This window comes from Strongylocentrotus purpuratus, unplaced genomic scaffold (assembly GCF_000002235.5).
Source record: "Strongylocentrotus purpuratus isolate Spur 01 unplaced genomic scaffold, Spur_5.0 spur5_scaffold_13, whole genome shotgun sequence".
Lineage (NCBI taxonomy): Eukaryota > Metazoa > Echinodermata > Echinoidea > Camarodonta > Strongylocentrotidae > Strongylocentrotus > Strongylocentrotus purpuratus.
In genome coordinates this window covers 19,614,633-19,639,866 of record NW_022145598.1, presented here as the reverse complement: position 1 = coordinate 19,639,866, position 25,234 = coordinate 19,614,633, and the positions used below count along the sequence as shown (strand labels likewise).

Genomic DNA, 25,234 nt, shown 5'->3' with positions numbered 1-25,234 from the left:
TGACAGATGTACGCCTTGTTGGCGGTACAACCTCCAATAAAGGCACAGTTGAGATCAGGATAGACAACGGGACATGGGAGACAATATGTGGAGTAAACCTTGATACCAATGATGTTATCGTCATATGCAGACAGTTGGGTTTTATTGGAGCAAATAGAGCTACAACAGACACACCTTATGGACAGAATTCAGCTCCCACCAGAGGACTGCAGTGTAATGGAGGTAATGACATATCATTTAAACTTTGAAAATGTTATTCCCTAGTCTACCCATTTACCACTACTAGGAGGAAACAAAACCAAATAATATATATGCGAGTATACTACAGGCCATCAGAAACCCGTTGGTCACTTTGGTTCATATTGCCCAAGGCAGAATAGGTTACACATTAAATGCCTATAAGCTCGCAAAGTGTCAAAGCTCTCCTTCAAGCTGGAAAATACTGCACTTTTGATATTTTGTATATGTTTAGTTTGTTCCGCGACCTTAAACAAATAATTGGACGGCATTATTTTGAATTTTGTCGAGGAGGCTGATTTCTAATTCTGCCAGATTATCATATTTCCAGTGCGTACAAAGATAAGTCGACCCTGGTTTGCGAGTGGAAGGGCGAGGAAGGGGGCGCGTAAACTATCTCTAGATGGTACACAGCTTTACAGTTTTACTGTTAATTTATATAATTCCAAGAAAATGTCTTGAATTTAATGAATTTTATATTTTTCTACTCATCCATCCTGAAAGAAATTAAAATAGGCGCCTTTGCCCTTTGATTTAAAAAGAGACTTTTCCCTAGCGCACATTAATCTCACATTGTTTAATATAATTAATTTCCAATGTAATGTGAATTTATTATTGTAAGACTTGAGTTAAAATTGGATCGTACATTCAAATCTTGTTCTTTACATTTTGATATTTCAGATGAAACTGACTTGTCAGAGTGTACATTGATTCCATTTGCAATTGAATGCAATACAGCAGGAGCAGCTTCGTGTCATGGTAACTTTTCTGGTGAAATGATATTACCACCTTTTAGCTGGTGAAATAAGATTACACAAATTATAGATAATTTTTAAAGAATAATGAGAACGTCACTATATAAAAAAAAAAGTCAGAAACTATAATGGCACTAATAAAATTGCGTGGGCTTTGAAGCAATTTCCATCCGATTAATGGAGAGGGCGACCATCAAGTTGAAACTCATAACGAAACCCATTCGAATATTTTCTTCAAAATTTAAATCTAAAATTGTGTAGTCCCATATCATGCTTTGTGCCAAATATCAATAACGCAACGATCTAAACAATAACCAAATGTATATCTTGGTTTATTAGTAGATGTGTTAAAAGGTGAAATGATGGGAAAGAGTGCAATATTTTCTATCGCCCTAGGTTGTAGGTTCCAATGTTTGGTGATTTATCTGGCAAGAGTTTATTAGAAGAGGGGACTTTTCATATATTTTCCCACTGCAACTTTGTTCATGGGGTTATTATTTATTTATTTCTTTATTTCGGCATGGTTTAACAGTTTACGTAGTATGATCATGACCACCATGGTAATAAACACTAAATCACGACCATTATACATTTGTAATTGGTAATAATGCAGAAGCATACAGAGCTATGACAATATAAGCTTAATGCATGAGAAATTGCCACACCTTATCATCTAACGATATATTTGTTAAAGTGGTAAAAAAGGGAAGTTAAGCTACTATTGAACTACTACTAAACCACGAACAGATTACAACTAAATTATTAAACAAGTCAATAAACTAAAACATGACATTATTTAATAGATAATACAAGACAATAAAGTTATATTTGCAAATTTTAAAGAAAGATAAAAGAAAAATTAAAGAAATTCAAAGACAAAAAAAATGAGGAAGAATAAAATATAATAAAATAGCCCTGCTATTAATCTCCAAAAAATTAACATAAACATGTAACAAAATATGGGGGGAAAAGAAGAAAAAACACATCACATTACTATAATATGCCAATATGGATTAAATTGAGAGCTATATCATCGTCAATCTCCTGCCAAATATGTACAATAAGGTACAACTTTTGAATATGTTTATCATAAAGGAACGGTACCACCATTCACCGTCATATAAATAGTATTCAACATTTATGTACATTAGAAAAACTGTCATTCAAAACATTCATAGCAAAATATGCTTTGATGGTTGGTCCCATGCGAGCCTTTTGACATTGAAGTTTTGTAACGGGTCAATTCAAGGCAATTAAATGGGTACACGTTTTATACTGTACCATCATGCTTTTGTTTTTCAATTTGTTTAAATACAGGTGAAAGTTATCTTGGATGCTTTAGGGATGAACGGATTCGAGTTTTACCCGGTGATAAATTACTCAGAGATCCAGATATGACCACTTCATATTGCATCCAGTTTTGTAACGAGTCAACCACAGCTAATTATGTTTACGCTGGGGTTGAAGCTGGAGATGAATGTTTCTGTGGTAAAGCCAGTGTTAACTATACTAGACATGGAGTGGGATCAGATGCTGATTGTCAATACCCATGTGCAGGAGACCCTACCGAGAGCTGTGGTGGGGCAGGATACATAGCTATCTTCACATGTGAGTATATGGAGATTGTGTGTGCTGCGACCAATGCCGTCAACATCATTACTGACAAAGCTACTGCTCAATCATACATAAATTTATGACTGTTATGACAATCATTATATTTGAGATACCCACAATATAGAATTCCTGCGTCTCAGTGTATCCCTCCATTTCTACATTTTTTCTCTATAATTAACATTCATTATTTTTCAGCGGATGAATACAGTTTCATTTGTATTCGATTAAAGATTTCCAAAATTCTTTATGTAAATGTATATTAATTTCCTTCATTTTCCTTTCCTTTGGGGGAGGGGTCAAAAAATTGTATATTGGTTGTTCTGTTTGAAATGAATATAAGAAACTGAAACTGAACCAAAAAGGAAATCGCTATCTCAATTAATTGGTTAGATTTCGAAAACCTGATATCAAAAAATAAAACAGGAACATAAAAGTACCCATAGACGGAATTTTCTCTGGAATTGGGCGTGAAATAATGAAAAAATTGACAAAAGATCAGCACATTTTGGAGTCATTTGCGTCCGTTCCAAAAAATTACTTAGTTACTGGTAGGCTCTGGAAATCTTCATTTTGAGAGCAGATTTCCTCAAAATTGTAAGTAAGATATGGTACTGACTGATTGTATGATATCTTGCCTTGTAAATAATGAAATTATCCTATTTTTGATGGATCACAATTTTTTATAAATCAGCTATAAACACCTGTGCGCAAAGTATGGTCTCGTTGTTTTAATGACTTTTTTAGATGCAGCGCGCACGCCGATCGAATATCACACTTTCTTAAATTTTCAAAATCTTCACGAACTTTGGTCAACACTTCATACATTACAATCGGTATGGCCTCTTGCATTCACCAGGTAAATTTTGTTTTGATGTCATGTCCAATTTATGGATTATTTGCAGAGGGGTTAGTCTCCATCTTAGGTCTACTAATTATGATTGTACAATTGTCAATAGAATTATTACAGTGGCAGCTCAGAAAACGGACGCGGAAATAGGCCTAGCCTAGACCTAGATCTAAAAATATATCTCTTAGGCCTCTTTGACATTATTACTGACATATGTCAGTAATAATGTCAAAGAGGCCTGAACATTTAGAGACCTGAAAGAGCTAGATTTGTCGATCTAGCCTAGGCCTAGCCCTAGGCTACATAGTGGCACCAAAGACTACACTAGTACAGACATGAGACAGTTCTACAAGCATATGACTAAGTCTAGACTGAACTTTGATGTGTTAGACTAAATGGATACATTATTTATGGGCTAGCCTCACCTATCATAAAACCATTACCATTATAATTATGTTAGGCATTACAATTCTACTAACACTAACAGTGGTCAGTTTCCAAAGTTGGCATTTTGAAAAAAATGTGTACTATAAATTAGTAATAAATAATAATGAACACAGTCAAGGTAATTGACCTTTGACCTTCATCTTGACTACATTACAGACCTCTGCACATACAATTTATTGCTGTCATGATGAAGGGGTAACAAAAGTTCGCAGACATTTTGAAAATATTAGAGAATGTGATGTTCCATCAATGATTTCTCATATTCTACACAAATCTATTTCAATTATAACCAAATGGAAGGCAAAGTGTATTACTACAAATTGGTTACACTAGAAAATGTATCGGTAAGGATTCCGGAGATGTCGCGATCTAACAATTCGATGTCGGATCGGCGTGTGCGGTGCAACTAAATAAGTCACAAACAAAAAGGCCTTACTTCGCGCACGGAGGTTTACAGCCGATTTATTTTTAAACTGCGATCCATCAAAAAAATATATTATTTCATAATTTGCAAGGCAAGATGTAATACAATCAGATGTTACCACTTTTAGTAACAATTTTTGAGGAAATCTGCTCTCAAAATGAAGATTTCCAGACCCTTATCGGTAAGTCAATAATTTTCGGAACGGACGCAAACGACCGCAAAATGTGCCGATCTTTTGTCAATATCTTTATAATTTCACACCCATTTCCAGTGAAAATTCTTTCTCCGGATACTTTAACGTTCCATTGGTGATATCAGATTTTCGAAATATTATCAATTTTAGGGGATATTCATGCTTTTTTATGAAGAATTATTGTGAGTAAATGTACAGTAAATGTAAAGCAATGATAATGGCAACCTCCCCCCCCCCCCGCTTCCCCACCTGTCACAATTTGTGTTTAAATGGATGGAAAATCAAACAGCATTGTTTCATAAACCATAATAATCAATGCATTCAGTCGTGTGCTGTTTCACAACAATATACAGGCACGCACAATGTGTAGTGACTTTTGAATTAAGCCAGGTTTTCTTTAATCTGTGTTCATTCAGCCATACAGTGATGAATATAATGTACAAAACAACTGTACCAATAGTGTGATAAAAAGACATCGTGATACATGTTAGGGTTATTAAATTATGAGCAATTCTTTAGGGAGCAGTTTCTTTTTGTGTTCTGTTAACATGTATGTGTAAATGTAGTTTTACCACCTTCAAACAGATTGGCTTATTATAATTTTTATTTTAGGCAAATTCCAATTAAAAAGAACCCGAAATGCAAAAGAAATACCTGATATATTTACATTATTTAATCTTTTTTGTTGTGAGGATAAATGCGCTACTTTTAGTACAGACGGCATCAAGCTATGACAAACCACCTTTTCAAAATATTTGTTAACGTCTAACTCTTACACATATATAAGTGTGATCACCGTCTTTTTTTTTTTTTCTTTTTTTCCAATCCTCCATAGTGTCAACTCTCAAGTACGTCCTTTCAACACCTTATTTCGCTCACACAAAGCGAAAAGCCGCCAAAGGCGTCCCTTTCCCGAGTTGTGATATTAAAGACGTCTCTCTATACATATTAGAAGTACAATCGACTTTTTAATATGCCATGGCCGGTGTGCAATATTATTTAGATACTTACCTTGTATTACTCGCCTGTTTTAACGTTTATATAGTTCACGTCGGGACTAGTGTAACGACACCCGCCATCGTGTCAACTGAAAAGGTGAACGAAGTGACCTGTCAACCATGCTCAGAGATGACCAGTAATACCAGGGATGATATGACGTCGTCAACAATGACCACAGTCACCACACTCTTGTCCACACCCACAACGCTCCCACAAAGTGGCCATGGTTCTTGTAATTACAGAGTTTACGCTTAAAATTCTAACATGAGATAAAATTAATATAGCCTGTACCTATTTCTGATTTTGTTATTATTACTTCAAATTTACATTATAATGGCATAACTGAGATTAAAAAGCGGTTTAAAATATAAATGAAGAAAGAAAAAAATAAATACATTTTGGAGAAAGTATGACTCCGTGCATTTGTAAAAAATGACGAAGAAGTGGAGAAAAGAAACTTAAGGAACAAATAAAAAGAAAGAAAAAATAAAAAAGACACACAAACAAGGGTGCAAATTTCTGAATAACATATACCCACAATGCATTCGCTTGAAGATATATTATGTCATTTAGTTTTAATGTATAATCCAGTCAATCATCCTTTTACAATTTACGTTCATTACACGGACGGGTTTGTAATACCTTGATGAAAAATTTAAGGCCTGAGCTCTACCAAACTAACTTATATCGCAATGCATACATGCCGTCTTGATCAATGCAATAGCCTTCTTTATGGCCTTCCGGACTCGCAAATTGCAAAACTCCAGAGAATCCAAAACTCTGCTGCCAGGCTTGTAACACGCACGCGTTCTTGTGAACACATCACCCCAGTACTTCGCGAATTGCATTGGTTGCCGGTGACGTACCGCATTATGTACAAAATCTTAGTTTTAACTTATAAATGCATTCATGAATTGGCACCAATTTATCTGCAAAAATTAATTCAGGAATACAAGCCCTCACGCAATTTACGGTCATCTTCCCAATTAAACCTCGTATCTACTTCTGTGTCAACTCTTTCTCATGGTAATCGCTCTTTTTGCAAAGCTTCTGCTGAACTTTGGAACAGATTACCTTTAAAGGTACTATGTCCCTTTTGCAGGCCAACAAAATAAAAAGGTTAAATTCCAATGGCATTTGAAAGATAATACTAATTTAGAGCTCCCCTTAAAAAAGGGGGCTTGAACATGTCTTTAAGTGGGAAAATAACGACTTTTAGTTGTCAAATCGACTTAGGAGCTATAGAGCCAATAAGTAATAGTCTTGATTTTCAGACCATTGTACCGCATGGTCGTACGTTTTAATGCTGCGCAAAGAGTCAATCAGTTTATTTTTGGTCATTACAAGAAGTGGGTTATTGATGTAGACAAATCCTTTACAGCTCAGTTTATGTATGTTATTACCAAAGAAGAAGAAAAGCCAGTCAGTCACTCAATACTGACAATAGTGTCTGACAGTGAAGTCTAGCAAGTTAACGGGTTTCCTTGCATAATTTGAATATAAGGACACTGCTAACGTTTAAATTTCACAGATAGGACATACATGACATATTCATAATTCCTGCAAAGTTCTACAGAATTTGAGGTTGGCTGCAAAAGGGACATAGTATCTTTAAATTTCAAAAACTGTCAAACCGTTAACCTATTCAAAACTAGTCTTAAGACATATTTATTCAAAATTGCGTTCGATGATTAATCAACTCTGTTCAATTTGATGTGTATTCCATATGTATTTTAATTTGTAGGTTTATATGCATTTTTAGTTTTGTATAAGATGTAATTGTATATCGGTCTATTTTGTGTGTTATAGCGCTTAGAGACTTCGGTGGTAAGCGCTTTTAATATAAGTAACGTTTTTATTATTATTATTATTTATGTATTACTCTACTTCTACGTGAATCCTATTTCCTCCTTTTTCCTCCGATTTTATTGCCGAAGGTGTTGGTGTTGGAGTTGGCGAAGGCGTTGTCATTATTTTACTGATTGCGACCAACATTGTCTTGGTAATGTACATCCTCCGAAATCAAAAGTTAGTATCACATTTCCTTTATCATTGTTTTTGTTTCCTATTTGGCAAAGAAGACGGCAAAAAGGGGAACGTAGAATCGCAATATTCTTGGCAAGTGTGTCTCCATAGGTAGAGGTAGAGGTATCGTAGTCATGTGGTTTCAAACACTTGACTTGAGATGCGGAAGTTGTCGTTTCGAGCCCCGGCTCGGTACTTATATCCTCGCCTAGACATTAATCTGCATTCGCCATTCTTCATCCAGGTACTAATGGTTACCGGTATGAATGTCATATGCACCGAAATAAGTAGCTTATAGTGCAGTCTAGATTATAATAATATGGGATTGTCTTAAAGCTTTTGGAAACGCCCCCCCCCCCCCTCTCAAAAAAATGAAATAGAAGCTCTTATTACCAATCATGTGAAAGAATATGTTTTGAATAATACGTGATGATACAAATTTTGCCGGGAAACCACCTAGTAATTGATATATTTGGTAAATCATTATATCTATCTGGACCGGATAAATACCGCGCACGTGTCGCGTAGTCCCATATACATCTCTCTGTGTACAGTGATTGTAACTTTATCAAGACTGGGCCAAATTTCTTATCATTTTGATGATTCCAGAACCTTGCAGTACAAACCAATACTTGTATGCTAGATGATAACATTTTCTGATCGATTCCGCAACGTTTCTTTCACAATGCAATCGCATGAACAGAACTTGTCTTTACCTTAAGCACATTGTATGGCGGATATAAGCGTTGTGCAAGTACATTAAATTCATCTGTTATACTTTTTTTAGTTTTGATGTTTATTATATCATGTACACGGGAAATGTTCTTAAGAATGTGTACCCCCCCCCCCCCCCCCCTCCGCTCTCTCTCTCCAAATATGAAGTATCAGGGACCCGTTTCACAAAGCCCTTTTTCAATGACAAATAAAAAAAAATCAGTGACAAATCTGCTGATAACCAATCAGAAGCAAGGATTTCAGTAGCTTACAACAAAAACTGTCATTTGTCACTGATGACAAGTTTTGTGAAACGGGGCCTAGATCTATAATTTCTTCAAAGTAATCAGATTTCTGCAACTCGTCCCTATTCGGCCATTCGATTCCCCCTCTTTTTTCATATAGGAAACACGACTGTAATCATGGTCAAACCACACACGATATGACTTTGGTCCAGGCCTCAAGTTCGCATGACAGGGATACCGGTTTCTATCATGACATTCAGGACGTCCGAACACCAGTCCCATCATCAACACCTGCTGGCGATGCTCACTACTCCTCTAAGATATACGCCCAGACACGTGGCCATGCCACAAATTCTGCCGATACCGGTATACCGACAGAAACAACACAATACTCTACCAGGATCGAGACGGACGGACTTGCTACTGACACCGTGGCTATGAACAAGAAAGAAACTGGGAAGGACGCAGATCCATATATTCAGATAATTTAGTCACGTGATCAAAGTCGAAATAAGTAAATTCACCAGAGAGTCAACAATGATAAAAGATAGATAAATGTCTATTTAAAGTGTGTAATTCTTATAATGGGCATATACATGTAGATGCAATTATTATTCGGCTTAGCTGATAACTTCTGGTATACACAAGAATTTGTACATATTTGTTAGAATTCAGATTATAGATGGATCACATTTTGTATATGTACACACCTGTACATAGCTTCTTTTGCAGAGGATACAAGGCACTGTCCCTTAATAATCAATCAACAAATAAAGAAGATTGTAGAGGTATATTTTAAGATTTGTTTGAAAAAGTCAAGTGACGTAATATTTCTGAGAAATGTAGGGAATTTATTCCATAGGCGTGGGGCAATCCTAATTGAAAGGAATCGAAGTCAGCCTCTTTTCGGGATTCGGGAATGAGAATAGAAGGAGCTGATCTAAATTGAAGTGAATGTAATATTCACTGCTGCTGAAAAAGTGAGGAGATGTACTGCGTGGTCGAAATAACTTTAAAAGTTTGAACAATTACTGTTATCTGGCATTAAATTTAAAGATAACATCGACTTCAACTGTACTGTGAAATGAAACATTGGGGAAGCGAATAAGAAAGGTAGATTATGTAGTTTACATGTATGAGGTTTGAAATGATCAAAATGAAAAGGAATTGACTCAGTCCCGATGGAAGCCCATGCATTGCACATGGAAATGAGTATATGGGACTACACACACACACACACGCACACACACACACACACGCACACATACACACATAAATATATGTGGCGTGAATTTTTGGTCTAAATACGACATCAACTCGTTGTTAATATGAAAGCAAGTGAAGAGCAATCCTTTTCAGAGGAATGTTTTACCATGACATTCTTTCAAACTGAAATGACATAATGAGAAAGCTCACAAAAGTGTCTCACTTGTCCGGATTCAAAGTTTTTCTTTAAAGTGTAGCATAGACGTACACCAGTTAGTATATATTGAACAATAGCTAAATACAAAGATGGATGAAAAATAAATCACAGTTGAGATATGCCTTTGTTTGAAGCGGTATAATGCTCTATTTGTAGCGGGTAGATACTTAATCATTCTAGCCAGATAGTTGTTTGACTCTTGTTTAATGCACTACACATAATTTAGTCATAATTTCATTCAAATAATTCAAAGACTACCGTATCATTTTCTTTAATATCCATATTTTACAATGTAGCAATTATGTTCTAACTAACATTATTGTGTAAATATTAACATGTCATGATCAGGCGCAGTTTTCAAGGATTACCAAATGGATTATGAAATACATTTAAAATAATTGTTATCATCCCTTTTCTTGCCTAGAATCAGCGTATTCGATTTCAGAGCAAAGGCAGTGTTTGTTATATTTCACTTTAAAAAGGGGTTATGCAAAATTAAGCTTCTTCATTTACTTTCATTATCATTTGTATTTATTATTTTTTGTAATATATCCCAATAAATATCAAATAAAAAAACTTTATAGAAAAAGGTGTAGTTAAAGGCTACCCATGTGAACTACGAGCGAAGTGTTCTAACTATCATGATATTTACATTTACATTTGTCAAAAGTCTGACATTGTAGTGTTGCCTGATTTGGGCCATTACATGAGGGTGGAATATAATTATGACGGATTCCATAGTCCTCTTGTATCAGGTTGCAATTCCCCATGGCATATGAAGACATTTGTTGAAGATAGTTTTGTTTATTCAGTTAATATAGATTCCGGTGTGCTCTGCCAGAATCGTGTCTGTTCATATCGGAAATCTATGCTATGATATTAAAACTTTGCTCTATTAATACTTGTTATGTTTTGGGTTTAGGTTCCAATAGTGAAGATAGATGTGAGCGATGTTTGCTGTTACACCATGTATTCTTTCGAATGTGATTAGATGATGATGGCTTAATCAGAATACGTCATGTTGCCACAAGCCTCGCTCATTCTTTTCTTTTCAACATGGGCATGATTTTGATAGTTACGTTATGCTTACTTTTTGTATTTACCAGAGATTGGAGATTTAAATCTTTCCAATGTACATAGCTTTAGTAGGTTACTTCAGTAGAGCACACACATACATGTTCATGTATACATGTATAAGAGGGAAACAAAATAAATCTGTTTGGAGAAAATTACATGCTCACCCCTTTGCTCTTTGTTGTTATGGTCGGTCTGGGTACATAATAGGGCCCTGGGCATTGTTTCACGAAACCGTCGTAAATACAAGTTTGCCGACATCCCATTGATATGTGAGTAAACTTCAATACACGCGTTTGAATGGGATGTCGGCCTACTTCTACTTTTGACGGTTTGGTGAAGGCTGCCCTGGACGATAATATAATTGTGGAGGGTCTTTTCTTATGTCAGATTATCTATTCAGCGTTTTCAATGTGACATCATGACCGTACATAGTAAAGTTAGAAACACTTTAAAAAAAGTACATTATAATATTTATATGAAAACCATGTAGTCCTTTTTTAAAGGACCTTCCAAGTTTGAAACGCTGGTATGCAAATGCATAGTGTGAAGCTATTATTATTTGCAAATTACCCTAGGTTTTGTAAAAAGCAGTTATTATCGATTTTGTTTGGTGCCTGTGGTGTTTCACACATTAGACACAAAATAATTTTATTTGACTTTTTATGGAATGGGCGTGAGCTTCATAGGTGGCCGAAAAATAGAGGAACTTGATCAAAGTTTATTGACACGTATTCAGATCTAAGGTTGGTGATTTGTTCATGTATAGACCTTGGTGATTCACACAGACTAAGATCGACTTTAAGTTGGACTTAACTATGTCAGGCCAGTGGTTGCTCTCACCCTTATTTATGAGGAGTGTATTTTTATATGTGTTGCTCCTGTTAGTGAAAATGGTAATAAAAGTGTTTTTATTGAACAGTAATATTTGCTACAAAATACGATGTAAATCAATTCATCGGTTATTACAATAATGTAATAGCTGAGCAGACTATAGTTATTTCTCTCTACATCAATATATCATTGGTTCAAATTTAAACACGTATTCCACAAGTTGCTGATTATATATGGAAAACTTTGACGACAAACTGCAATACCGATCGAGGCTTGCTAAAGGGGTCTGTGTGATACACACATTACGCATTTACGAACACAAATGATATGGGAAATTTTATACAAATATTTATGTACAAACATTTATAGAAATTGAACAAAAGACTTTTCATTTGTGAAATGAAAAGAAGATGTGCCAGAATGACATGCAAGCAGTGTTATGGCACCTGTTTGCTCAAAATTGGTTATCTATAACAAGTGACAATAGCTGTCATAAGCCATTGAAAACGTCCTATTTGATTAGCGGAGAGCAGCTTTGTCAAGAAAAAAGTTGGACTTTGTTATTGAAAGCTGGTTTTATGAAAGAAGAACCTGCTTCACAAAGTCTCCGAAGCAAACAAGGAGAATTCTGCAATGAAGCCAACATGATAAGCTGCATGTGAAATTGCGTTCACAAAGTCATAATCAGAGCTTACACAATTCTTCACAATATTCATATTGCATTCATCTGATCATTGAAGTAGCTGTTATAACGTGCAGTATCATCACCCATCATTTTTGTGTGATTGAAAAGGACAATTATTCAGGATCTTCACCCATTTATTGTGGATAATACCGGATGGATTCGAGCCAGAAACATAAATGTACTGGAGCATGAATTTGAGAACATGGTAATTACGAATAGGATAATAATATATAATTCAAGTGTGTATTTGCTTATGAAATACTAGTACTGAAAGTATGGGAATATGTAACTTGCGAATTGTTTTAACAGTTTAATACCGACTTTTTTGTGGCGGTCACTGGATGAAACAAAATCTTTGTACAATGTTTCAAGTAAGTATTTAAAGTATTGGGGACGAAAGAGGGAGGGTTTTTAATTACAGGGCTATATTTAAAGCCACTTCGGAGATGTACAAACGACCCCCAAATATCCGTAGATCTTTTTACACGTGGAGACATCCCACTTTTCTGTGTTTTCCAAGTGATATTCTATTTGGTACTCAAAACAGTATAATATGATATAATTATAATACAGAGCTGTGACATGATTAATACAAATAATATTATAAAAGCATTATATTACATCTTGTAAAATAAAATATGATGTCCCACTTTGTATTGGTGCATTTTAGAATAATCACTGCCAAAACGACGTAGATGCTTCATGAATACATTTTGTTTGTCCTCTTGAAAATAATACTTTCACCTGTGTATCTTAGAAGATACCGCTGATAGATAAATGAATAATGATATCATTACTTTCTAGAATACCGTCGTATCCAGCAGTCGTCTTGATCGGAGATTCGTATCCTACTCGAAATGGATTTTCATCATATCATCCTTGTGTTTCTGGGGATTATTTTGACGCAGTGCAGCAATCACATGGTCCGATGTGTCATAACAGGTAACCAATACACATTGTACACGAGGCGTTATTTGCATGACGGATGGCTGCGTCAGTGAATGATCTGGTCTCTGAAACCCGTGTTAAAATGACATCATACAAAAAGTGATTGTAAAATAAACAATGCAACAATATGTTTAGGTAACTTGTGTATGGCTTTAGTGCCTCAACAGGCCTGATTGGCGCAGGTAATAATGCAATACAGGCTTTACAGCTTTACAGGGAACATACATGTGTAATTAACAACCATGGATATGCAATCATTGGCCGAAAGACCTATTTTGTTTCGCTATCTCAATTTATTTCTATTGAGTTATCAAAATACAGTAAATGTGTAAGTAAGGAAGCGACCAATATAAAGAAAACTACAGATTATAGGACTGTACAGATGATATTAGAAGTACAAGAAATACACCTTTTTGGAGAAAAAAACAAATTGCGACATGTCGGTCTCTCAATTCTCATATTTTCACATTAAACATATCCATTTCTATAATAAGTAGTACAGATTCATACAACATTGAACAGACAATCCCCTATCCAATGCTGCCAATAAACGATCTTCATATTAAGCAAATATTTCTGTAACGATGAATTTTCAAACCACCCTTTTCAAGAGTAAAATTGATAATTTGCAATGCTTTTTTCTATAGAGACTAAATTCTGCCTTTTGACAAACAGTAAAAACTGATTATTTGTCTACGGAATTATGAGCTTTTATTAAATGGCAAAGCATTACATTAGTAATAATAGTAGTTGCCGTTTTTAGCCCGGGATTGCTCCACTTTTCGTAATGTTGAGATATCCGAAGCTAGCAAAAGCCTAGAATTAGCCAGCTATTGCTAGGCTAGGCTTGGCTAGTTTTACGCAACATTACCACTGTTAATATTGTGTGTTCACAGATGTACGCCTTGTTGGTGGTCCAACCCCAAATAAAGGCACAGTTGAGACCAGGGAAGATGGTGGTGCATGGGAGACAACATGCGGAGCATATCTTGATTTTCATAACGTCATTGTCATATGCAGACAGTTGGGATTCACAGGAGCAAACATTGCAATAACAAACACATCTTATGGACAGAATTCAACTCCCACCAGAGGGTTCAATTGTATTGGAGGTAATGACATATAATTTCAACTTTTGAAAATTGTATTGCCTATTCTGCCTGTTTGAGGAAACAATACAACTTAAATATATGTGCGAGTATACTTCAGGTCCTTAAAAACACATGACAAAAGAGATTTGGGAGATCTTGCCCTTTAAATAGAAGTAGAAGATTTTGCCAATGTACGGTACAGTACTGTATAACCTGCATGCAATGCATACACGATAGCTGGCTTCCAATAGGCTACAGCCAGCCCGGCGATCGAGCTAGTAGCCGTGAATTGCAAACTGGACTGATCTCAGTCTTCCCTCGATCGAGTTCTCTTTTCCCTGTTTATCTGGTACGACGACTTAATTTATCGAAAATCATGAATTAATCGGCCTAATCACACATCTTCGTAATGAATATCTGGACGATTTTATTCAAATTTGTCGCCTATTTTGCTCCAGAAGAATTGTTAGGTTAGCATGAAAAATGTCCTTCGCACTCCCAGATCAGACACATACACGCTAACTTGCCCTCAGAATGTGTGATTATATTTCCGATTCTTATGCTCAAATGTTATGGGGAATAACGTAAAAATCAAACAAAAATTTGTGAAAACTATTATTTATGCGCTGTATCTCATTCAAAGGGCCAAAAATAAAGGAAATACACCACTGGCAGTAAATATACAAACATATATAAAAGCTGCAATGGGCATCCAACATTGTCCCGAATGTGTGATGTAGAGTAGTTCACACCGTGACGTCACCGTTATCGCCGCATGTGTTTTAATATCGCCGTCATTTCACTCTGTGAGTGGGTTCTGGAAAGGGTGTCAAAATTGCATTTAATTTATTCCTCGCAATAATTGGCGTTCAACAAGTACTTTACTCATTTTCTTAAGGCTCTAAGCAATCTGTGGAGGTATAATTTACACATTTTCAAATTTCAATGAACCTGCTCTTTAAAGGTGACTTTTCCTCAGCGAACATTCATTTCACATAGTTTATCAATATAATTATTTTCCAATATAATTTGAATATATTGTTGTGTGACTGGTGTTAAAATGGATCGTACATTCATATAATGTTCTTTACATTTTGATATTTCAGATGAAGCTGACTTGTCAGAGTGTTTATTGATACCAACAGGATGCGTAACAGCAGGAGCAGCTTCGTGTCATGGTAATTACTTCTTCTGGTGAAATTATATTGATATAAATGGAAAAATGAATGAATGTAGAATACAAATATAAAGGAATACAAAATTATTTACCCTTTCATTATTGCACAAATGCAAATTAAAACCTTATTTTCCGCACCCCTCGAAATTACGGGTCAGCAGGTGTCATATTTGACGAAGTTACAGTGACGACATTATATGTAGACCCCATTGGTGCACCTACACTGTTGGTCATAATGGTGGAAGATTTTTTTTTACCCCAATTTATGGGATGATTCGGAACATGATTTGTTCCTAATAGATGTAAATAATGGTATACATTCTCAGATTGTATTGAATAATAATTTGCGAGTGTTTGTTTTTCGTGACTGCTAAAGCATGTGTGTGCTACTATGCTAATCAACTAGGAGACCTACGTCCTTAAGTCATAACTGACAGTAATGAGGATTAATGCCTCACAAAAGGGCACTAATATAGCTGATCGACACGGTTTTTATTCTGGGGCCTCACAGTTACGACGCCATTGCTTAGCCACTGAATCATGACTGTACGCAGCGGGGGCTAGGGTACGTCGCCGCCCCCACAAATTCAAAAAACTATGAAAATGCAATAAATTATCAAAAATTTATTGCATTTTCCCCCGGTCCCCAACATTAAAAATTCTTCTGTAGGGCAATGCATTATGGGTCATATAGGTTTTTTTTTTTTTTTTTTTATCTTAGGGGTCGGGGCAAAATGCAATGAATTATTGAAAATGTATTGCATTTTCTTTGTTTTTTGTATTTGTGGGGGGCGGCGATGTACCCTAGCCCCCGCTGCGTACAGTCATGATTCAGTGGCTAAGCAATGGCCTCGTTACTGTGAGCCCCCAGGATCAAAACCGTGTCGATATGCTTTATTAGTGCCCTTTTATGAAGCATTATTCCTCATTACTGTCAGTTATGACTGAAGGACATAGGTCCCCTAGTAGATTAGTATAGTAGCATGCACATGCTTTAGCAGTCACTCAAAACAACAAACACTCACAAATTATCATTCAATAACATCTGAGAATGTATACTATTATCTAGATCTAGTAGGAATAAATTATTGTTAAAATCTTTCCATAAATAGGGCTAAACAAAAATTATTCGACCATTATGGCCAACAGTGTATATAGCTGAGGCGATGAGCCGTGCTTACTTAATGCAAAGTCATTGTGAATATATGCGTACTCCACATAAAATGATGTCATCAAGTCGATAGCAAGCTTTTAGGTCGACAACTTCCGATTTTCAAAGCTTTAGATTTTTGAGTTCTCAGACAGCTGACACTCCTCTGACAGACGCTAAGATAATTTATACTAATGTAATCTATGACTTATAAGCTTTCCGTTTATATGTAATTCATCCATTTCATTTTTCAGTTCGGATACGATCTTTAAAGAAATGTTGAAATGTCTGTACTTTAGAAAAACTGTTAAGCTGATATTTTAAATACTACCAGCATGGCCACCCAAAACATTCATTGCAAAATATGCTTTAATTGTTGGTCCATGCAATCCATTTGACATTCCAACAAAGAAAGTTCCGCCAAAGCTAGCAATATTCGAGTGGGCAGAGATTTTGACTGTGTGTTAAAGCCACACTGTCCTACTTGTAGCTACTTGCTCCCTCTATATAGAAAACAATGCCTAATCGGTGACCATTGGTCCCCAATGATCATCTTTTTCTTATGTTTTATCAGAGCTGGGTTGATGAGATAACCACCAGTGCAATGACCTTGCAGGGTGTTCCAATCCCTCCCATAAACTAGTACAGATAAGCTTTAAAGTGAAAATGTCATTAGAAAATGCCAAATAGCATTTTTTTTAAAAACTTATCTGGCCCCTCGATGCCCAAATATGTGGTGGCCCAAATATTGTTATATATCACAAATTATCTGGGGCTGTAGCCCTCAGCTCCTCACTTCCTACACCAATGTTTATTACTGTAGTCGGGTTGTCAGGCGTTAATGTGTGTCCTCACAGGTGATGGATATTTCGGATAATTTGAGCATAATATGAACCACAGAGTGTTACTTTGCAACGGCAACATCGGTACAGCGATGAGTATTTCTTATTGCATCTAGGTTTGTAACGAGTCAATTACATGCGGGATGCGTTTTTTGTACGATTGCATCATGCTATTGTTTATTCTAATATTATGCAGGTGAAGGTTACCTTGGATGCTTTGCGGAAAAACACCCTGATCCAGTTTTATCTGGTAATCACGTATCCAATAATTCAACCATGACCATTTCTTATTGCATCGACTTTTGTATGAGCTCTAGCTCAGCTAAGTATACATACGCTGGAGTTGAACGTGGATACGAATGTTTCTGTGGTGAGGCGAGTGATGACTATGCCCAACATGGAATGGTATCAGATGATTATTGTCATTTCGAATGTTCAGGAGACCCTACCGAGAGCTGTGGTGGGTTAGGATTCATAGCTATCTTTTCGAGTGAGTATATGGAGATTTGTATAAGGTTACACATATACATCCACCGCTGATAATGTGCAGCGACCAATACCGTCAACATTCATATCGCCTAACATATGGTTTAAATAACTACTGCTCAATCATACATAAGTTTATGACTGTTATGCCTATCATTATGTTCGAGAGACCCATATCATAGAAACCCGGCGTCTCAGTGTTTCCCTCCATTTCCACTTTTTTTTTTCTAACATTAGCATTCATTAATTTACAGCAAATGAATAAAGTTACTTTGTAATTTCGAAGTGAAAATGACTTATACCGTGGCCTGTGTGTAATGTTAGAGACTTACCTTGTAACTCGTCTGTTTCACGTATATGTAGTTCACGTCGAGACTGTTGAAACGACACCCACCGTCGTGTCAACTGCGAAGGTTGACGAAGTGACCATTCAACTAAGCTCAGAGATGACCAGTCATACCAGGGATGCTGTGACGTCATCAACAATGACCACACTCTTGTCCACGCCCACAACGCTTCAACAAAATTGCAATTGTTCTTGTAATTATAGATTTTTATAGAGTTTTCTCTTACATGAAATTGATATAGATCCAAATGTACATTATTTATGGTACAACTGAGATTAAAAAACGATATTAAACATACATGAAGAAATAAAATCTTTAAAAAGATCTTGGACGAAGTATGACTTCATGCATTTGTAAAAATGAGGAAGAAGAGGAGGAAAGAAACTTAAGGAACAAAAAATATAAAGAAAATATAGAAAGAAAAAGAAGATGACACACAAACAGAGAATAAAATTCCTTAATAAAATGTAATAACATCAATGCATTTGCTTGAAGTTATCCGATTAAGTTTTATGGATATTCCAGTCAATCATCCTTTAAAATTAACGTTCATTACACGGACGGGTCTGTAAAACATCGAAGAGGAAACCAACTCATATCTTCATGTAATACTCTACTTCTATACGTAATTCTTATTTCATTGTTTTTCCTCCGATGTTATTACCGAAGCTGTGGGTGTTGGAGTTGGTGAAGGCGTTTTCATTATTTTACTGATCGCGACCATCATTGTCTTGGTAATTTACATCCTCCGAATTCGAAAGTGAGTATCACATTTCTTTTGTAAACGTTTCTGTTTCCTATTTGGCAAAGAAGACGGCGATAAAGGGAACAGGAATTGTTATATCGCTACCACACATAGGTAAAGGTAGAGGTATCGTAGTCACGTGGTCTTAAAAACTTAACTTGAGATGCGGAAGTTGTGGTTTCGAGCCCCGACTCGGCGCTCATATACTGTCAAGACATTAATCTACATTCGTCAGTATTCATACTAATGGTTACCGGTATGAAGGAATTCCCTAAATGCCGTAACCTCTCTCTCTCCTTGGGAGTGACGTCAGGGATCAATTGTTTAGGAGTGAATATCGATTGATTTCAGAGTGCTCTCTAAAAAAGAAGAAAATAGTTAATGTTCACTCTATTTTCACTACATTTTTCCTAGAGAGTAAGCACCAAAATACGTAGCTTATAGCTCAGTCTAGATTATAATAATATGGGAGCGTCTTGAGCACATTGCATGGCAGATATAAGCGTTGTATAAGTTTATTGATTACATTCGTTTCCACTACTTTTAGGTTTCATGTTTATTATATCATGTACACGGGAGATGTTCATAAGAAATTGTTACTCCCCCTCTCACCAAATATGAAATATGAGGTCTATAATTTCTTCACAGTAATTAGACTTCTGCAACTCGTCCCTATTCGGCCATTCATTTTACCCTCTTTTTTTGTCTCATAGAAAACAAGACTCTAATCATGGTCAAACCACAAATGATATGACTTTGGTCCAGGCCTCAAGTACGCATGACAGAGATACCGGTTTCTATCATGACATTCCGGACATCAGAACACCAGTTCCATCATCAACACCTGCTGGCGGTTCTCACTATTCCTCGAATATATATGCCACAGATCCTGCCGATACCGGTATACCGACAGAATCCACGCGAAGCTCTACCAGGATCGCGAAAGACGGACTTGCTACCGACACCGTGGCAATGAAAAAGAAAAGAACTGGAAAGGATGGAGATCCATATGTTGAGATAATTTAGTCAATCGAACAAAGACACAAAAATAATTCCTCAGAAAGTCACCACTGATAAGAGGTAGACAAATGTTCATTCAAATAGCCTGCTGACACATGGGAATTGATCATATTTTTGGAGTTACCAAGTACTTACATTTAGATGCAAAACAAATTATCCGGCTTTGCTGATAACTTCTGGTAAACGGGAAAAATGTGTACATACACTGTTGGTCATAAATGTGGAATATTTTTTCTTTTACCCCCAATTTAAGCAATAATTTTGACAATGTGTGTGCGTGTATTGTGTTTTTACAGAGGTGTGTCAATCAGATATGATTATTTACTTCCGAGGGACCGACCTTTAAACGTCACCATCCGAAAGACGTGACTCAGTTTCGAACCTGCGTCCTCGGCTGAATCAGTTTGTAACTTCCACTGTTAGCTGCATTACGTGATTTAAGTGTTTTTTTAAATAGTAGCATAGACGTATACTGGTCACTACATATTTAGCAATAGACAAAGGCAATTTTTTTTTTGCGTTTTAGCCCTCCATAGGCTATTTTATTGAGTCAAACAAACATTTTAACTAAACGAAAAACAGAATAAAGGCAAAGATGAATGAAACAGAAAACCCAGTTTAGATATGCCATTGTTTGTAGCGATATAATGCTAATTAGTCTATCTGACAATTTGAATACTTGTAAAAGAAATAAAAGGCTGTGTAGTTGGTGGTATGATAGTCAGTCATTTAATGTATGCAGATGATCTCGAGTTTGCTCAAGATTTGTTTTGGTTATGGATATGATAATGATGTCCAATATAATGCAAACAAGAATCATGTTATGATAATCAGATGTAAGGAACACCGTAGATTGGTATTCCCGGATTTGTATCAATGTCTGTACAGAGGTCATGTATCTTGGTTATTTCTTTACTGAGGACCTCAGTGATGGTAAAGATATTAGTCAACAGTGTCGTTAGTTATAAGCTCAAGGTAATATGCTTGTTAGGAAATTTCCTATGTGTTCTCCGGATGTGAAGGTGATTTTATTTAGGGCTTACTGTACACCTCTGTACACTTCGCATCTGTGGTGTAACTTTAAGAAGAACGGTTGGTACAGGCTTACTGTGGCCTATAATGATGCCATGAAAATGCTTCTTAGGGTACCTAGGTACTTCAGTGCAAGACTAATGTTTGTTGAGTTGAATGTTCCAGCCTGTTCGACTGTATTACGAAATATCATGTATAAGTTCATCCAGAGAGTGGATGTCTCTGAGAATGGTATTTTAAAGGTGTTAGTGAACCCCTCGTACAGTTGCCTTAGGTACACATCGGGCCTCTGGAAATTTCGGCTGAATAGCCTGACACATGGGGATTGATCATATTTTTAGAGTTACCAAGTACTATCTAGTATCCAGTCTCTCTTGGTTGCAGTATAGTCTTTGTTGTTTGTTATAGTATATATTTATATATTATTAGTATATTATTCTGGTTAGTTGAGCAGAGATTGTTACAAGTTAAAACTTCAATATATTGTTATACTTGTACTTTTTTTTTATTTGTACAGTTACATGTACAGCTTAGAGTTAGATTGTTATACTGTAAACAACCTTACAGATATAGGTTACATGTAACACTGTTTATACTCAGCTCTTTTCCCTATATATCTGTGTAAAATATGTTTTATGGACCTCTGCTTTGTGCAGCTGAGTCTGAAATAAAGTTCTGAATTGCTTTGGAAAAAAATGAATTACTTGCTGCCAGCCGAAGATGGCGTGATCATTAAATTATGACGTACGGCTGGCGAATTTTTTTTCCGTACTCGAGAGAGCAAAAATCCCATGTGCGCATGCGCGTGGACTTATGATTTCTCTGCTACTTCCCATACGAAATGTACATGTATTCGCATGTACTGTGCACGATTCGCGTTCTACGAGTAAACGATGGCATAGTAGTCTTCAAACACAGACTCTGATTTGCCAGTTTGACAAATCAATATGCGTATGTGTCGCGATGTGCTTATTCAAGTCTGTGTAGTTGTATGATTCAGACCCAGTAGTGCATATGGAAATACATTGCAACTTGTATAGAATGGTATAGTAGTCTGCAAGCACAGACGCTAATCTGACAGTTTGACAACATACTAGTAGTGTGCTGAGAAGTACTTTATTCAAGTCGCCAACTTGTATAGAATGGTATAGTAGTCTGCAAGCACAGACGCTAATCTGACAGTTTGACAACATACTAGTAGTGTGCTGAGAAGTACTTTATTCAAGTCTGCGTAGATGTATGATTCAGACCCTACTGGTGCGTGCGTTAGAAATGCATCTCAATGTGTAGAGTGTAGTATAGTAGTCTGCAAGGACTATTGTGTATTGATGAGTAGTGATTTTATGCAAGTTTGTGTAGTTTAATGATTCCAGACCCCATGGTAGGCCTATGTATTGTGCCACTGCTCTCTCACACTCTTTCTCTCTCTCTCTCTCTCTCTCTCTCTCCATATCTCAACTGTCAGATTAGCGTCTGTGCTTGCAGACTACTATGCCACTCTGCAAGTTGAGATGCCTTTCCAATACACGCACCAGTAGGGTCTGAATCATAAAACTACACATATTTGAATATAAAGCACTACTCAAGACACTATGTTGTCAAACTGTCCGATTAGCGTCTGTGCTTGCAGACTACTATACCATGCTATTCAATTTGGGATGCATTTCTGTAAGCACTAAAATGTCTGAATCATACAACTACTCAGACTTGAATACTAGTACTATTGCTACGCACGATATATGCGTAATTGTTTTGTCAAACTGGCAAATCAGAGTCTGTGTTTGAAGACTACTATGCCATCGTTTACTCGTAGAACGCGAATCGTGCACAGTAGATGCGAATACATGTACATTTCGTATGGGAAGTAGCAGAGAAATCACAAGTCCACGCGCATGCGCACATGGGGTATTTGCCCTCTCGAGTACGGAAAAAAAATTCGCGTACGGCTGGGCTGGTGAGCGTATATATAAGTTCGTTGATAGCGCCATCTTCGGCAGTATGAATCAATGTTGAAGGGACTATAGAATATGAAGAATCGGCCATATTCTAGACTATATAGGTGCCTGCAGCTGGGACGGTCCGTCGATTTTTTGTTTTGTTTTGTCTTCTTCTTTTTTTTCCTCTTTGGGATGGTATTTTTTAGTTTTACATGCCTTAATACATATTTTTTGTATTGATGAAACATTTTTTCCTTAACAAACGGTTTTAAAAAAATCAATAAAATGCCGACCGTTGGGGTCGATCGCATAGGGCAATACATAAACTTTGTTTGTTAAAGGTATAGACCAGAAAAGGTTGATCATCTAGCAAAAAGGTATTGGTGTGTACTGCAAAGTTATGGAATCATCAAACTGATAAGAAATTTGGTCAAAACATATTCTTTCACATGATTGGTAAAAAGAGCTTCCATTTCATTTTATTGAAATGGAGGTGTTTCCAAAATTGGTCCATACCTTTAAGCCTCACGGGAGATTAGCCAACCCGGTTAGAGTTGGGCACACTATGGCGAATACTGCTTTGTTGGGCAAGAAACAAAACAGAAGAATATACGCCATCTTGTGACCTACTGAAACGAAGATGGTGAAGCTCTGTGTATAGGTGGCCCTTGTGGCAATCATAGAACCCCTGTATTACTGTGGTTTGTTAGATTGTAGAAGAAACAGGATTACCAACAACTGTCTGTACATATAAAGCAAAACAGCTATTTGCAATGTTTTGTGGCGTCTGGATATTGTTTTATTTGGCAACAAAAATAAACAAATGAATTCTTCAGATATTACTGTTCTGTTCTGTTCTGTTCTGGTTATATCTGTATTTTAAGGTTCTTGGTAATCAACACGAAAAAGGCAGTCATATTGTAAGAAACGTGTAAACGTTTAGGTGCATGGCACGTGTAAACTGTGTAAAACGTAACACGATAAATTCAAATACAAAATTTCTCTGGCTGCCTATAATCATGAATTATTCTTCATATCTCATGCTGCACTAAAAACATACATGTATTACATTCCTAGTTAATTATGATATTCATGTTGAAAATGGCTTTAAAAAACTACAAAATCATCGCGATTTCGAAAAATATATTGATATAAGATAATCTGAGTAGTCGACGTATATAAGTAAATGATCCAATCCGAAATACGAAAAACTAATTATATTTTAAAGATAAATTATGAGTACGGGTCACGCGATTATATGGTGAAAGAATCTGGATACAGTTGACATGGTTGGGACATGTTGATTATGCAGTACATACGAACTGATGTGTCATTTTGGCTAGACATCAATCTACATAATGCTACTCCATACCGAGGATAGAAATGAGGACCTGTTAGAACGGCGAAAGCTTTTGAGGTAGACATTGCCAAATACCCTCACGGTGACCATACGGTACCAATATTCGCCAGAGAGTAGATTTGTGCTCACTGTGCCATGCTGTGTAAGTGAAAGAATCCGATGAACAGGGTAATAATGATATATATTAAGCGCTTAGAGACGGTATTCCGTATTAAGCAATACTTAAATCCAGATTAATAGTTTTTATTAGGCCTGTTGAGAAATTTTCAGAACGAAAACAATGAAAAGTATTTGACTCAGTTGTGATGATGATCACATGCATCGCACGCATAAATTGGTATATCCATCGAAATGTATGGTCTATTCTTTTACGCTATCTTTATTCATATTTATTAATTGGGGATTTTCGAAGCAAATCTTTTGAGTGGAACAATTTTTACTGTAATATTCTTCCAAACTGACATACAAAGTATCAATCAGCTCACATGTGTATTTTATATCTTTACCAGAACTCAACCTTCTGTTAAACTTTGTGTTAGCATAAAGGGTAGGGTCAAGTCATATCGACGCAAGTCAAGCCGGG

The 25,234-nt window shown here is 36.3% G+C and overlaps 1 protein-coding gene across 1 annotated transcript; it reads left to right on the top strand.

Moving 5' to 3' along the window:
- The first annotated feature begins 18,560 nt into the window (after window positions 1–18,560).
- Window positions 18,561–20,661, top strand: LOC115923322. Its single transcript, XM_030983774.1, has 3 exons — window positions 18,561–18,750; window positions 19,227–19,317; window positions 20,016–20,661. Exons 1-3 carry the CDS (start codon window positions 18,657–18,659, stop codon window positions 20,326–20,328), a joined length of 498 nt encoding a protein of 165 aa, XP_030839634.1. The 5' UTR covers window positions 18,561–18,656; the 3' UTR covers window positions 20,329–20,661.
- The last annotated feature ends 4,573 nt before the right edge of the window (window positions 20,662–25,234 follow it).

Bases quoted from the DNA above. Each gene is read 5' to 3' on its own strand.
- LOC115923322 (XM_030983774.1), top strand. From the start codon at position 18,657: ATGACCAGTCATACCAGGGATGCTGTGACGTCATCAACAATGACCACA. The intron at 18,751-19,226 runs GTAATTATAGAT...TTATTACCGAAG, and splicing joins ACAAAATTGCAATTGTTCTT to CTGTGGGTGTTGGAGTTGGT. The intron at 19,318-20,015 runs GTGAGTATCACA...TTTGTCTCATAG, and splicing joins TACATCCTCCGAATTCGAAA to AAAACAAGACTCTAATCATG.